The following is a 15,040-nucleotide window of genomic DNA, read 5'->3' as shown; positions in this document are numbered from 1 at the left end:
AATAAGATGTGTCTGCTCTGCTTCCACTAACAGTAAATCAGTTCCATAAATACATACGTTCCCTTTCAGGAAATTGACAAGAAAAAAATTGATCACTGCAATCTAGAGTTTCTCCAAGCAATGTGTAATATGTAAACATAATCTGTCAAAGCTGGTGTGGAGATTGATATGTGAACCTCAAATCAGGAGCTCTAGCAATGGTTCAAATGCTAAGTGGAACTGTGTGTTTTAATGGTGTCATATCTTTACATATAATAAAGAAATGAAACATTTTGCTTTACATCATCACATTTGGCTGCAGAAATTAGATGAACAGATGTGAACTGTTCCTTGAATCCAACAAGAATCTTAGTATCTTTAAATGGAAAGGAGGATAAAAAGCTTTGGTGCATAGCATTATATAAAATCCATATAATGAATATAAACAAATGTTTGTTGACTCTGCTACAGTATTGTCTCTATACTGCCATTTGATTGATGCCAGACAACTTGGTGAAACCCTAGCAAATTCTAGCCCAGCTTTGATATTTGCTGTTCCAAACAAACTACTCTGTTATATTATCACCCTGCCCAGTTATATTTTATTTTATGTAGAGAAAGCTGAATGACTGTAACACAGGCTGTCTATTATTATTTTGGGGACAAATAACTAAAAAACAAAAACAACGCAATGAAAGTTGCTGTCAAAATCCAGAAAGGAAGTCATCCTGTTTGTTCATTTGCATTTATTTCATGATTCACTGTGTTGTTAAATCTGCTCTGATCAGCTCTATTATTCAACAGCATGTGGAGCTTTAGAAATACACAAGGCCAAAACATTTGCTGGCAGGGGGGCTTCAAGGACATGGTGTCTGACAAGAATATCATTTATAATTTACAAATTTGATCTACATGTGCACATTTCAAGACATTTGAAGGGCAATGTCAATATCCAACAGTACAAAACACACAGAGAATGTGTTTTGCAATAGTCTGTTCATAAAAATACTTGATATTATGTCATAATTATGCTTCAATTTGTGTCGCTGTTAAACTGAACCTATTGCCATCACTGTCATTTATAAAGAACAGTGGTAATTAGGACTACATTGTCTAAATGTGATCAGGTCAGTCAGTTCCTTTTGTGTTGGACAGCATAAGGACATAAAGGATTATTTAATCCCAGGCAAACCTACAATAAATCCCAGTTAGCAAAAGGAGGGCAAGGAGAAATGTAAAAGGTGAAGATGCACTTAGTGGTGACAGACGTCAGCTCATCAGCTGGAGATCCACACAGAAGATTAGGAAATAAAGAAGCAGCATTGCTGTTATTATGCATTAGCAGAGCTCTAGCATTACAGTGCAATAAGGAAAGTAACTTTTTCTGGTGTCATTTGTGTTATATAACAAATCCTCGGCTTATGAAAGTAAAACACTCTGAGACAGGCAAAAGAGTTCTGCTTTAATGTTCAAAGAAATGGGTAGAGACTAACAGTATAATACTGAATTAGAATTTGGCTGCAGCTGCTGGAGCATAAACTTCTCAAATACAATAAAGAGCCGAACAGAACAAATGACCAAAATGATGATCTCAAAATGCAACCCCACGAAATAGCATGACTCATTGTTAGCCATGTTACTTCACAACATTGGGATCACTTTTAGTTTAGTTTAGTTTATTCAGATTACTGTATTCCCCATTAGCTGCAGCAAAACCACAGTGATTCCTGTACTGTACCTTCATGTACAATAAGAAAACATAACATTTTGATATACACATTCTGAAACACTATATCATAACCTTGTGCATTATCCTTTCTTCATTATATAAAACATAATACCTTATGCTATATACCAATCAATACATTCATACATACCGTATACATGTATACTTTAGACAGTATTTATATACATATCATATACAATAGATTATATTGTATACCATATACCATATTACAACCACACATACTATACATACATGTCATACATAATATCTACATATACCATAGTACAATATCATATTACATAGCTATAGCAGCTAACAGAGTGTAGAATATAGCAATTAAACCAACACACTGAATGAATGAATGAATGAATGAATGGATGGGAGTTGTTACTGGACATCACACTATATCTTATAAATAACTTATGTAAGCACCATTTATGTGTAAAATGCCATGGAAAAAGTTCTGTAGCCTTGCTGTATTTCCACAGATGAGATTAAACCAAGCACAGTTATCAGGGAAGAAGCTACAGGGTCACACCCATTCAAATGAATTTCACAGTTCTGTATGTCACCATTAATGCACTGTGGAAAATGTAGCTATAGACTGTGCGTGTGCGTGCCATCACCTCCGCAGAATCTTTACATCTCCTGACACTGAATGGTGTTGCAGACTCGGTAAAGGCCATGCGTAAATAGATGGAGCTTGGAGCTTCATCCACGGTTCTCATCTCTCTGTGATTTCACCTCATGTGTCCTTCAAAGGTCACCTCTGCCTCTCCTCATCCCACTAACCACAATACTCCCCACAAATAACATCTCATTCAATAGGAGACTGCCGTTCGAACACAGCCAGCACTATGCAGTTCTGCAAATTTATATATTCTCTCCCGGTTTTTTGAAAATGTTTACCCCCACCCACGATTGTTCCTTTTCAGAGGAAAAGAAGATCAAAAGAAACTTTGAAAAAAAAAAGGGCTGCTTATTCTGGGTTCGCGGGTGCTTTTCATTTGGTGTTTCCAGGCTGTCCATTAAAAGGGAGTCCATGAGAGAGACTGTCTGTCATCACTGACAGCTCTCACCATGTGGCCTTGTGGGGATTTGGTCCAGAGTGCTGAGAGGGTCAGAACGGTATGCATCAAGTCTGTGATTATTTGGCTGAAATCATTTTTTTCTCACACAGTCTCCTGCAGCGCTGAATCAATGTTAATATAACAGACTGCTCAGAAACATGTGACAGTTGGGAGGAGATGGATCTCTGTGAATGCAAAGTCTACTCTGAAATGAGCTCTTTCTGATCTACCTCAGCAATTAAAAACATGAAGTAAATAAGCCTAGCTAGCAAAAAGACCCCCTTTGCTTTTTAATAATGTGTGACAAACACCTTCAGTGTAGTTGCTGATTGCCTCAAGTGGAACACAAACCTGAAAGCATGATCGTTTCTTCCAAATATGAAAAGTTCACTTCATAAGCTGTAAAAATGCACCTGCGTGTGTTTGTGTGTGTGTGTGGGTGTGTTGACTTGTCATTTCAGTAGACTCAGGGGTTTTACAGCCGCAGCCTGTTCTAGCATTTATGATTGCCACTGTTAGCTTATGCTACAAAGCTTTGCATAGATACTGCTGCGTAAGGCACATTACTGAGTCACTCTGCTGACTTACTGCTCCTACTGACACTGCTTTCTACCTGTGCTCCTGTTACACTTTGCTGAAGCTTATCTTGGAATGACGAGTGTAGAGCAGAGTTACATAGTTATGGTTTAAAGTTGGAAATTTTAAGGGCAAGTTCAGCCAAATAACTTATTTTTTGTTATTCTTTGTATTGCATTCACTGTGGTATTACAGTTAAACTGTCTGAACCAAACCATACAGTTTTTTTGTTTTAAAGATGTAACATTTCATTCCATTCACATACTGTGTAAGGAATGATTGGTGGTGTTTTTGCTGGAGTTTGATTTGCAGCAGAGATACAACTCTTTTGATCTGTGTTTGGTTTCTGAAGTGCAGTCAGAGGTTTGGTAAAAGTGCTTTGACTTGTCAGTTTTGTGTTTACAGTTTTGAGAAAAGTAAAAAGCTTTTTTCAGCAAAACTGTAAAAAGCTTAATGATACTACAGTGTATTATAGCCGTCATAAATTTGCCTCATTTTATGAACATGATGCCTGCAAAAATATATATTAGCCCTACATGTAATTAATGTACATTAATTTCCACAGTTTTAATGATTATTGCAGAGTCTGTGTGAATTATATGTTTCTAGCCTGCCAGTTCATTCTAATTATCTCAGTGTAACACACAGTCCAATTGCAGAGGCATGTCATGATTTAATTGCAAGTTTGTATTGAAGGAAGGAGAGGGGTTATTTATACATATTACTTCTTCTAATTATGATTTACTGAAAAGCAGGGACTACACATGAAGGAGTCTTACAGGCAAGTCAGAGATAAGAGGTCCTCAACCAGCATCTCACACACTTATGAATAATAATGAATGGGAACACAAACACGCAGTCAGCATTGAAACATTACAGCTGTACCTCCACATGCTTCGAGTGAGAACCATCCAGTCTGGGAGGCAGAGCTTTCCATTAGTAACTGCTGCTGGTGTCAAAGAAAAAAAAATGATTGAAATTGATTTTTAGGTTTTGAGTGTATTTGGAATTAATGATACAAATGTCTGGGGGAATTAAAAGCTCGTTGGATGAAGCCAAGTGTGGCCATCCATTCAGAGGAGTCAGCCAGGTGTGAGGGCTGTTAAGACGTTCACAGAGGCGTGCTGATTTTGTCAGCCAAGTCTGACGAGTCTAACACCTGCGGCTCGTGGAATATTTCTTTTCCCAAATTGCATTATCCTCTGCCAGAACAGTGTGGAGACAATGGGTGAGAGACACAGAGGTGCAGAAGACAAAGGCCGTGTAAGAGACCATGAGAACTCATGTTAATCATGCAGGCCTCATTCCAATCAAAAGCATTGATTATTTGCACAGGCACGCACATGCTGCACACTTGAACTGGTTTACACTGCATGCATGTAAGTGCATCTGTAATGACCAGCTTATAAGCAGGTGCGTCATTAAAAATAGCTTCTTAGCACTGTTTAATCCTGAGCTTCGTTCAGACAATGCTCATGTGATTTCTCACCTGTACTTTGCATTGCAGAAGAAGTGCATGATGAATATTATAATAGGGAATATTAATGTGGAAAAATCCTCCTGGATATGATAATCAGACCACCTACATGGTTTAACCGCAGTGGGGTTTTATCTGACCTCTGTTAATGGGAGCTTCCTCACACAATTTTCCTGTGGAAGAGGTGGAGAAGTAAGAGGAATTTTCTCAGAATGGAAGGATCATTTTTATTTTAATATAAGACTGGACTGAACCACTGGATTGGAAATCATCATGCAGCTGTAAATGTGAAAAGTGCTAAAAGCTTAAATAATTATATGAAATTTAAACTGTTTATTTGTTTCTTTTTGTTTTGCAGGTCCCCATTCTGTGAACTAACATGGACAAAGTGGTCATCAGTCTCCTGCTGCTGGGAACCACAGTTACGATGGTCCATGCATGTCCAAAATACTGTGTCTGCCAGAACCTCTCAGAGTCTCTGGGGACTCTGTGCCCCTCCAAAGGCCTGCTCTTTGTCCCACCGGACATCGACCGGAGAACTGTGGAGCTCCGGCTGGGCGGCAACTTCATCCTCAAGGTCACCACTCAGGACTTTGCCAACATGTCAGGCCTGGTGGATCTAACCTTATCCCGTAACACCATCAGCACCATCCAGCCTTTCTCTTTCATTGACCTGGAAACCCTGAGATCCCTGCACCTGGACAGCAACCGGTTGACGGAGCTGGGGCCGGACGACCTCCGAGGGCTGATGAACCTGCAGCATCTGATCCTCAACAACAATCAGTTAAACCAGATCTCCAAATCAGCCTTTGATGACTTGTTACTGACACTGGAGGATCTGGATTTATCATACAATAACTTGCGCAGCGTGCCTTGGGAGGCCATCCGTAAGATGGTCAACCTCCATCAGATGAGTTTGGACCATAACCTCATCGCCTTCATAGCTGAAGGGACTTTTACAGATCTGGATAAACTGGCCCGTCTGGACCTCACCTCCAACCGCCTGCAGAAGCTCCCTCCGGACCCCATCTTTGCGCGCTCCCAGAGCAACGTCGTGATGAGCACTCCTTATGCGCCTCCGCTTTCTCTGAGCTTTGGTGGGAACCCACTGCACTGCAACTGTGAGGTGCTCTGGCTCCGGAGGCTGGAGCGAGAGGACGACATGGAAACCTGCGCCTCTCCGACCAGCCTAAAGGGGCGCTACTTTTGGTCCGTTCGTGAGGAGGAGTTTGTTTGCGAGCCCCCTCTGATCACGCAACATACGCACAAATTACTTGTTCTGGAAGGACAAACGGCCAGCTTGCGCTGCAAAGCTGTCGGCGACCCGATGCCAACTGTGCATTGGGTTGCTCCTGACGACCGTTTGATCAGCAACTCCTCCCGAGCGACGGTATATGAAAACGGCACCCTGGACATCACTATCACCACAGCCAAGGATTATGGTACCTTTACCTGCATCGCTGCTAATGCTGCTGGGGAATCCACAGCCTCCATCGAGCTATCAATTATTCAACTCCCTCATTTGAGTAACGGTACAAACCGTACCACGCAGTCCAAGTCTGGGCTTTCGGACATAACTAGTTCTACCAAGATCAGTAAAGGGGAGCCTAAACCTCTGCCAGAGAAGATAGTGTCAGTGTCAGAAGTGACTGCAGCCTCTGCCCTGATCAAGTGGACCGTGAGCAAGTCAACTCCAAAAGTTAAAATGTTTCAGCTTCAATACAATTGTTCGGAGGATGAAGTTCTCATTTACAGGTAAGAATGAGTAATAAAATTCACTCACATGCCAGAAAGAGCTGAGACCTTTCTCAAAGTGGTAAATTAAGCCTTAGGTCGTTTTTATTTTTACTTAAGAACATTCACTACTTAGCTTCTTGAGTCGATTGCTAATTGTTTGCTGAGTGAGTACTTGAGACAGTCATTTTCTTTGAAGTGTTACTTGGAGATCAGCATTCACTTTTTATTCTAATCCTCAGTTTTTTTTTCCGTTTTTCCTTAAATTGACAATTGGTCGGCATGCAGCTTTCACATTTTTTAAGAAATCCAAAGTGAAATCCTCACCCTCAACCATTAATTAGAAATCCAAGAAGAAAAAGGATTATAGACCCTCGTTTTAATGCATCCCTCCTAAGCTGCGCAAGTCCATGAGGTATAAGCTTGAAGACTGCAGCTGAAGATCTCGAGGCTCAGTGTAATCAATTTCCTATGTCAAACGAGACAGTAAGTTTGGAGTTAAAAAAAAGGGCCAGATTTGCCAGGCTTGTGCATGGTGTAAAAACAAACAAATAGGCCTAAGCTTACCTTTTATAAATCACATCTCATCTGACAGCTCTTGAAATTATTTTTGGTATTTCCTAGATATATAACACCCTTTTAAATTCAGTATCCTCTTTGGTTCCAGTAGCTAAATGTATCTAAGAAACATTGATTAATACCTTATTATGCTAAAGGTATAGTTTGGAATTGGAATAGTTGTGAATAGGAGTTACAGTAGCATTTGTGTTTTTGCAGCACTTCATTATCAATTAATTGAAACCCATCCAGTAATGTATTCTAGGGCCCTGCACAGTGTACCTGTATGTTACATTTGTAGCAGGAGCCATTTAATGAAAAATAACTGACAGAATATGGGCAAAATTGCTGGTTATTAGCTGTGAATAGGAGATTAGAACTGTAAACAGCAATGACCAAAAAAATATTACTTTGTCAAACTCTGTGGATCCGACTCACCATCTCTGCGAATTCAATAACAAGTTGTTTATCTGATTTCCCTGCTCGCACAGTGTGTCAGTTTGTCATGACAGAGAAAAGACGACAAGAGGAAATTTTAATACCCCTTTTTTTTTCTTCTGGGTGACAGAAACATTGGATGACTCATCCATGTTTCTAGTAAATGCTTCATGAATTTGCTCTATTATATCCAAAAATTGCAGACGTAACACTGATGTGTACTTTGTAAACGTCAGGTTTTCTTTCCACATTCATCAATTTCCAGGATGGGTAATTTTCAGGAAAAGTGATTATTGTTATTTCTCCTAACATCAGTCATTGCTGTTTGGAAGGCTTTGAGACATTCAATCAATAGCCCTTTTTATTTTGTTATTTTCTTCTTTATTTGGTTAACAGCATTTTTATCCACAATGGTGATTAAAGAGCCTGCACTATTGGTAGCTAATTATGTTTTTTTGGGTGTTTTTTTAAACAAGAGTGTTAATGCTTAAGTTATTTTGTCATGCAATTTATTTCATACTTTAAAAAGTGTTTCTACCTCGTAGGCAACATGGAGTGTAATGCATCAACCACAGGAAAAAGACCTATTTATGCTCACTTATAGAATAAAGCCTGTGAAGGCCCATTCCGTGTCAGAAGACAAATTAGGAGCTGGGAGGAAAAGATAATGTGCATAGGGAGGCTGACTACTGGTTTTGAATTAATATTGATATGACTTCATTGCCTGCACATGCACACCTACTGTGCTCTAGTTGGCTGACACAGTTTCCCAGGGCTCTGACTGCACTCAAGCAGTAGCATGATTAAAAATCAATCAGAGCCTTGTGGGGGAGGAGAGAGAATGCATAGTTCTCTCTAACACGTGAGGCAACGCAGCCTCTTCCTGGTCATGGAAAAAAGGCAATTAAGGATGAATAATGGACTGCAGCCATGCTAGTGTCTGGACTCTGTGGTGGTGGAGGCGCTTCAGATGGATCAAAGCTTTGGATGCTCATACTGTCAGAGAACATGGAGCCAACAATGGAAGGATGACTGAGGAGTCTATTTATAGATAATAAGACCAATATGCTTATGGTTGTGATTCTTCAAGGGCCATTGTATACTCATATTGTGTACATGGATTGTATTTCTCCATTGAACACTATTGATAACATACAAGAGGACAATGTTACAATTACATTTGATTCAAGGCATAGTATTACTAGAAGTGCTGAGGATTAGGCTGAGTCTGTTTTGTATAGTAGCTGAACATTTCAACCATTTATGACATGACTTGCTATTGATTTTCTATGTTCACCTCCTGCTTCCCTACACTACAACCACAGAAGTGCAGATACCACAGGCTGAAAAGTAATGATACATAACATTTAGTGGATTAATATATTATTATTATTATTATTTAATAGGGATAGCGCACCTCTACTATAAGACAAAAGTGAATATTGAAATAAACTTACACATAGGAACAACAGTTTGATTAAGTTTAGAGAAGGTTTATGGATATGGCAAATTAACTGCTGTTAATAATAATGATAATAAACCTAATAATAATGACCTTTTTTTCTAAAGCATAAAAGCCATTGAAGAGAGGCCAGCACTGATGCTGGCCTCTCTTCAATGGCTCCCTGTAATGTGCTCATATCTAGGTGATCCAGTCAAAATAGGAGCTGCCATGTTCTGAACCATCTGTAGTTCATGAAAGCTCTTCTTGGGCAACCCTGATAAAAGGACGTTACAGTAGTTGAGCCTGGATGTAACAAATGTGTGAACAAGGATCTCAGCATCTTTCATTAACAGAATTGGTCTAATTTTCGCAATTTTCACCTCTCTAACATGCAAATCAAATGAAATTGTCCAACCCAAGACAACACTGAGGTTCTTTAGACAGAGTAACTGTCAAACTGTTGTTTGGATATTGAGGGTCAAATAGCTATCATCTCAGTTTTAGCTGAGTTTAGTAACAGAAAGTTGGTCGATAACCAGAACCTGACTGTAGTCAGACAAGCTGTAAGTTTAGAGAGTCTCACCTTCCTCCTGCTACGACTGGTATATTTGCATCCCATTAGCATAACAATGAAAGGCTAATATTGGCTAATGTGTGTCTTGGGTCGGACAATGGAGTAACGTGACAGGACCACTGATATGTATGGGTATAAATTTCTCTTTTTGAGCGCTAGATTTCCACATATTGAAATGCAAGACGCCTTATCATACATAACTAGATATTATTCTTTAAAATTAGATTCTTCACAAAAAAAGTAGACAGTTAAATCCGCAAAAACACCCGATAACTCAGTCTGTGCTGACTAGTAGCTGGCCTCCACATGGTACTGTAAACCTACAGTACAGTAAACTGCAGTTACTGTACTTATGTGCGTTTGTATTTGTTAGTGGTCATTGTATAAACATGGAGGTAGCTACTAGCTACCATCTACACATATGGGTTAGGGTCGGGAAATATTGTGATCACAGTTAAAAGGTCTGTGACATAAAGATCTGATATGAGGTTGCACGTCCATTCACTTCAAAAGAAAGTGAATGGACGTGCAACCGGCCTATCCACCGTCTCCATCTGCACACACATGAAGCGCACACACCTCAATTCATCCACTAGTGGTGTTATCCCCAGAGATATGGAGCTCTGCATACAGCGTCTGCCATTGGCCCACTTCAGTCTGACATCTCAATGATGCTTTATTGTGTTGTGAAATGGTCTAATATAGTTAATTATGATTAATAGAGAGTTAACAGTACCTGTCAACAGGACCAACAGTGTTAGCATTGATCTCATATCCAAATCAGCTCGTGTAATGTTTAGAGTGTAATTGCAGAATGTCGACGAGCCACTGTCGCAAGGAAATGCACGTCAAGACAAACTGTGTCAACTGAACAGCCTGCAGGTTTTGAATGGCATAATGCTAATGCTTGAGATGGTAATGACATATGAACAACATGACAGGAAAAAAACAATGTCATCTTGTTTCCATATAGCTTTTTATAGAACGGCTTTACATACAACCAAAGGTTTAAATGCTACTCCAGTCCTTTAATTAGACGTTTCTGTTAGATTTACATTCCAGACAGATGTTTCAATGGATAAAAGCTTCCATCACTTTACACAAAGAAAACAGAGTTTCTCACGGCATTCCATTGATTGCCAATACATCTTGATAACTACCATAATGCAGCACTGACTTTCAGTTTCAGTCAAAAGAAGCAAGGCGTATTGTAATGACAGACTTGAAACAACTTAATGAGTGTTAAATGGAATCTACAAGAAATTACAAAGACAAAACAATACACAAATGTGGCCATTCAGTTCTTATCTCATTCCTCTTGCTTCATGCATATCAAATGGAATAGCACTGGGACCAATGAAGTCATCTCTGTGAATTACTCTGTGCATATAAATAGCTACTTGGCATGCTTCATTTTGGCTATTTCTTTGATCTGCCCCGGCATAACAAATGAAGCCAGTGTTGCTTTTAACATCACAGCTCTCTAGTCTTGTCTTCAACTCCCTTAATAAGAAGTCTACATTGTTGATGATGTTTCTTTCTGTCTCTTTTTGTCTCCTTGTAGGATGATTCCCATGACGAACAGAGCCTTTGTAGTCACGAATCTTGTCCCAGGGATGCAGTATGACTTGTGCGTCTTGGCGATATGGGACGACACTGCCACCACCCTCACCGCCACCAACGTCGTCGGCTGCGTCCAGTTCGCCACCGGCGAGGACTACCCGCAGTGCCAGTCCCTTCACAGTGGATTCCTGGGGGGAACCATGATCCTGGTCATCGGCGGCATCATCGTGGCCACGCTGCTGGTGTTCATCATCATCCTCATGGTGCGCTACAAGGTGACCAGCGGCATCCAGACCAATAAGTTACCCATGGTGAGCAACACGTACTCGCAGACCAACGGGGGGTTGAACAGGTTCAACGGCGCCCCGCCGCAGGTCAAGTCCACGGTGGTGGTCATGCGTGAGGAGATGGTGGAGTTCAAGTGCGGCTCCCTCCAGAGCAGCCTCTCCTCATCCTCGTCCTCATCCAACTCCTTAGACAGCCAAACCGGAAGAGGGGCCAGCGAACGCTACAGCATGCAGGGCAGCGAATGCAGCACGCTCCCCAGCAGTAAATTCAGAAGGCACGGGCACGGCGCCAAAGCACGGCCAAACCTGGACCACCTTTTAGGGGCCTTCACCTCGCTGGAGCTGCGCGGGGTATCGAGGGACCCACAAGGGACTGCCGGCCCCTCTACCACATCCAACGCGATGATGGCAGTCGCCACGGTTCCCCCTTCCGACAAAGAGCCCCTGCTAGGAAGGGCCGAGTCCACCACCATGCTGGGACGCCTCCTAGGGTTTCCCCAGGAGGGTAAGCCCAAGAGGAGCCACTCGTTCGACATGGGTCACGTGGGAGCCGCACAGTGCCGTAGCAACCACCCTCGCAGGATCAGCAACATCTGGACTAAACGCAGCCTGTCTGTGAACGGCATGTTGCTGCAGTACGACGACAGCGAGGACGAGAAGCCCACTTTCGAGAGCTCCGAGTGGGTGATGGAGAGCACAGTTTGAGCGCAACCGGACAAATTGCGAGGTTCATGGCCGAACTATAAAATCTATACCAAGGAACTGCAGGAAGATGAGTGCAAGGGGACGGGTGCTCCGGTGGGAATCTACCTTTGGGTATTGCATGAAGTTCATCCATGTGAATACTGTCCAAGTAATTAGACAAAAAGACACTCAGATCAATAGATTCTTGGCCATGACATCAACTCTCTGACAGTCTCTAACTGTATTTGAAAAAAACAAAAGAACAACAACTACAAAAAAAACTGTTCTCCTTTGAAACAATGCAGAGTCTCGGATTGTGCAGATATATATGTGGCCCATATGGAATTATTCCCAATCCACAGGGTTCGTGAGAGTATCTCCGACAAAAAGGAGGAGAGAGCAAGATGAGAAATTCAAAGTGGATTTGCTACGTCTGTATCAAAAGAACACCAAGAGGATTTGCCTCGACTGTGGTGAACTGAATGTGCATCACAGTGTCGTGGATCCTCAGCATGAAATGGGACTACTGCAACAGTAGGACCAGAGGAGCAAATAGGAAAAAAAAATTAAAAACAAAGTCATTTTTATTTTCATCTGGGTTTTTTCTATCATTTTTACTATTTATTATTATTTGAGGTGATTCATCAGCAGGCAGAGCTTTGTATTGAGGTTGTAGTTGTCAGTGATTGAAAACGTACGCACACTGAGGCTGCAGTGTACCTACACACAGACACACACATATTTGCACCATTTAACAACACATTCAGTCACATTTGGACAACATGACAGATTTCCAAGTAGTAAATCCTGCCCTTTAGATATCAACGACACCTGACCACAACAAGCCAGTCTTGAATTTCTACCTCAGGTAATGTATCATATGAGGTTATTATTCTATGAAAGTGAATGGAAATATAACAAAATCCAAATGCACAAGATGAGTCACAAACACTCAAAGTTCCTTGCTTCTCAGTAGAAACTTTGAATAATTATTTGGTCTCCAGCTGAACAAAAGTCAGTATGTTTCCAGCTCAGGTTGAAATACTGTCTTTGTGAAAGCTTTGATACTCTCCCCACTGGTTAAGAGCTGGCAACATGTGGTCCCTGTAGGCGAAACAGGCCATTGATGTAAACAGAGTGTTCTCTCAGGGTATGGTTTCAGATGCTATCAGCACATATTACAACAGCCAGACGTGAACGGCCTTTGAAATCCATCAGGCGCCCCTCGATCGTTCCTTTAAGCGCGCAGTGGGACGTATTATTCGGCTAAATCTCCTATGGCAACGCAAACAAAGAGGGTAAGACGATTACTCAATTTAGCCGGGTTAAGTAGCAGAGAGCAAATTGATGTTTATTAGCCTGATAAAGGTCATTATGCTGCTTAAAGGAGGACAGCGAGTGGAGAAGAAAAAAAAAAAGAAACAGTGTGTGGGGTGGGAGGGATAACTTATCAAGGGCCAAACAGCTGTAAAGACAATTGATACTGTAATAATACATAAATAAACCAACCATGGTTATGTATGATTTGAAATGATTCACCAGATCGATCATGCTTCATCCTCTGTCATACTGGGCTGTACATTGCAGTGAAATACTTTGAATTAGTGGCTGTTCAGACTAGTGATCGACATAGACATTCACACACATTTTGATGCCTTTCTCAATAAACCCTGTTGGTCTCTGCTGCATTTCAAGATGTGGGGTGGTCACCATATTTTATTTTATTTTATTTTTTTAATTGATATTATTGTTTCCTTCCCTAGATGTACTGTTCTGTATATTGGCATTTCTTTTTTTGTACAAATAACTGGGTGAGAATGTAAAAGCGGGAAAAATCGTACAGTAGTACTTTTATTTTCATGTGAAGCAAACAGTGAGAAGGTGCTTTTCTGTGGTGTACCAACTTGGTCTTTGTTAGTTGGCTCACTGGAGAGGGATTTCTACATGTTACAGCAAGCACAACAAACAGGACCACTGGGTAATTCTCTCCAATTACAGTACAACCTCTCAATTCACTCACCATGTTCACAATCCTGGTTTTCTTAGCTCGGGTTTTGAGGTGTGTTTCAGTGAGTTTTCAACCTTTGCTGCCATATAGATCCCATCATGTTGCAGCAGGGTGGCACGGTGGAACAGTGGTTAGGGCTGTCACCTCACAGTGGTAGTCAAGACCACCTAACCCAAGACCAAGACCAAGACTTTGAGTGTGTAAGTCCAAGACCGATACCAAACCAATGCGGATTTTTACAAATAACACAGAACCTACTGAAGTCTTTCCCACTTTTGACTCTGGTGCAACCAAGTTCTTCAGACGGTTACACAAGCATATACGTTTTTAGATCAGTTTTAATTATCTTAAAATTATTGAATTACATTACATAAACCAAAGTGAGTGAGTTACAGAGAGAAACATCTGTGGTAATAAAAAAAATAAAAAAAATCCAGAGTCCAGCTTGACTGAGACCAAGACCAAGTAAAAATGCAGTCGATTATGAGACCGGTTTTGAGACCAAGACCAGTTGCAAGACCAAGACTGGCCCCGTGACCTTAGTGAGGACAAGCGAAACAGAAGATGAATTAATTAATATACAGTATTGCCAAAATAAATGTGAGATATTATTTTACCATAGTGGTTGTCCCTTTAATATCCCACCAAGGCAATATTGGATATTTATATGGTTTTTGCAGAAATGCATTGAAATAAATTAAAGGATAAGCATAGCAATATTACAGATTTCTTATTGTCAACAAGACCATTGATTTGATCCTAGGACCAAATACTGTCCATTTCCCTATTATATCCTGACAAACATATGAGTGAGGATTTTATTCATATTGGCTGTTCACAGAGGATAGAGGGAGTGAAGGTATCCACAAAATCCATTGGGGATTTGGGTGTGATGAAGGAGGAAAGCAAAATCAAATGGAAC

The 15,040-nt window shown here is 40.8% G+C and overlaps 1 protein-coding gene across 2 annotated transcripts in view; it reads left to right on the top strand.

Moving 5' to 3' along the window:
- LOC146964205 (leucine-rich repeat and fibronectin type-III domain-containing protein 2-like) overlaps nt 1-14,065 on the top strand; it is a 182,730-nt gene extending 168,665 nt beyond the window's left edge. The window contains exons 5-6 of one of the 2 annotated variants that reach the window (XM_085767762.1): nt 5,187-6,583; nt 11,141-14,065. In XM_085767762.1, coding sequence (XP_085623888.1) covers nt 5,208-6,583; nt 11,141-12,131 — 2,367 coding nt within the window. In that variant the 5' untranslated portion in view covers nt 5,187-5,207 and the 3' untranslated portion in view covers nt 12,132-14,065. The remainder of the gene's footprint in view (nt 1-5,186; nt 6,584-11,140) is intronic. The other variant, XM_085767763.1, reaches the window with a different exon arrangement.
- The last annotated feature ends 975 nt before the right edge of the window (nt 14,066-15,040 follow it).

This window comes from Trachurus japonicus, chromosome 22 (assembly GCF_045865225.1).
Source record: "Trachurus japonicus isolate A0001 chromosome 22, Traja_1.0".
In the NCBI taxonomy this organism is placed as follows: domain Eukaryota; kingdom Metazoa; phylum Chordata; class Actinopteri; order Carangiformes; family Carangidae; genus Trachurus; species Trachurus japonicus.
This window is presented reverse-complemented; position numbering and strand designations above follow the sequence as displayed.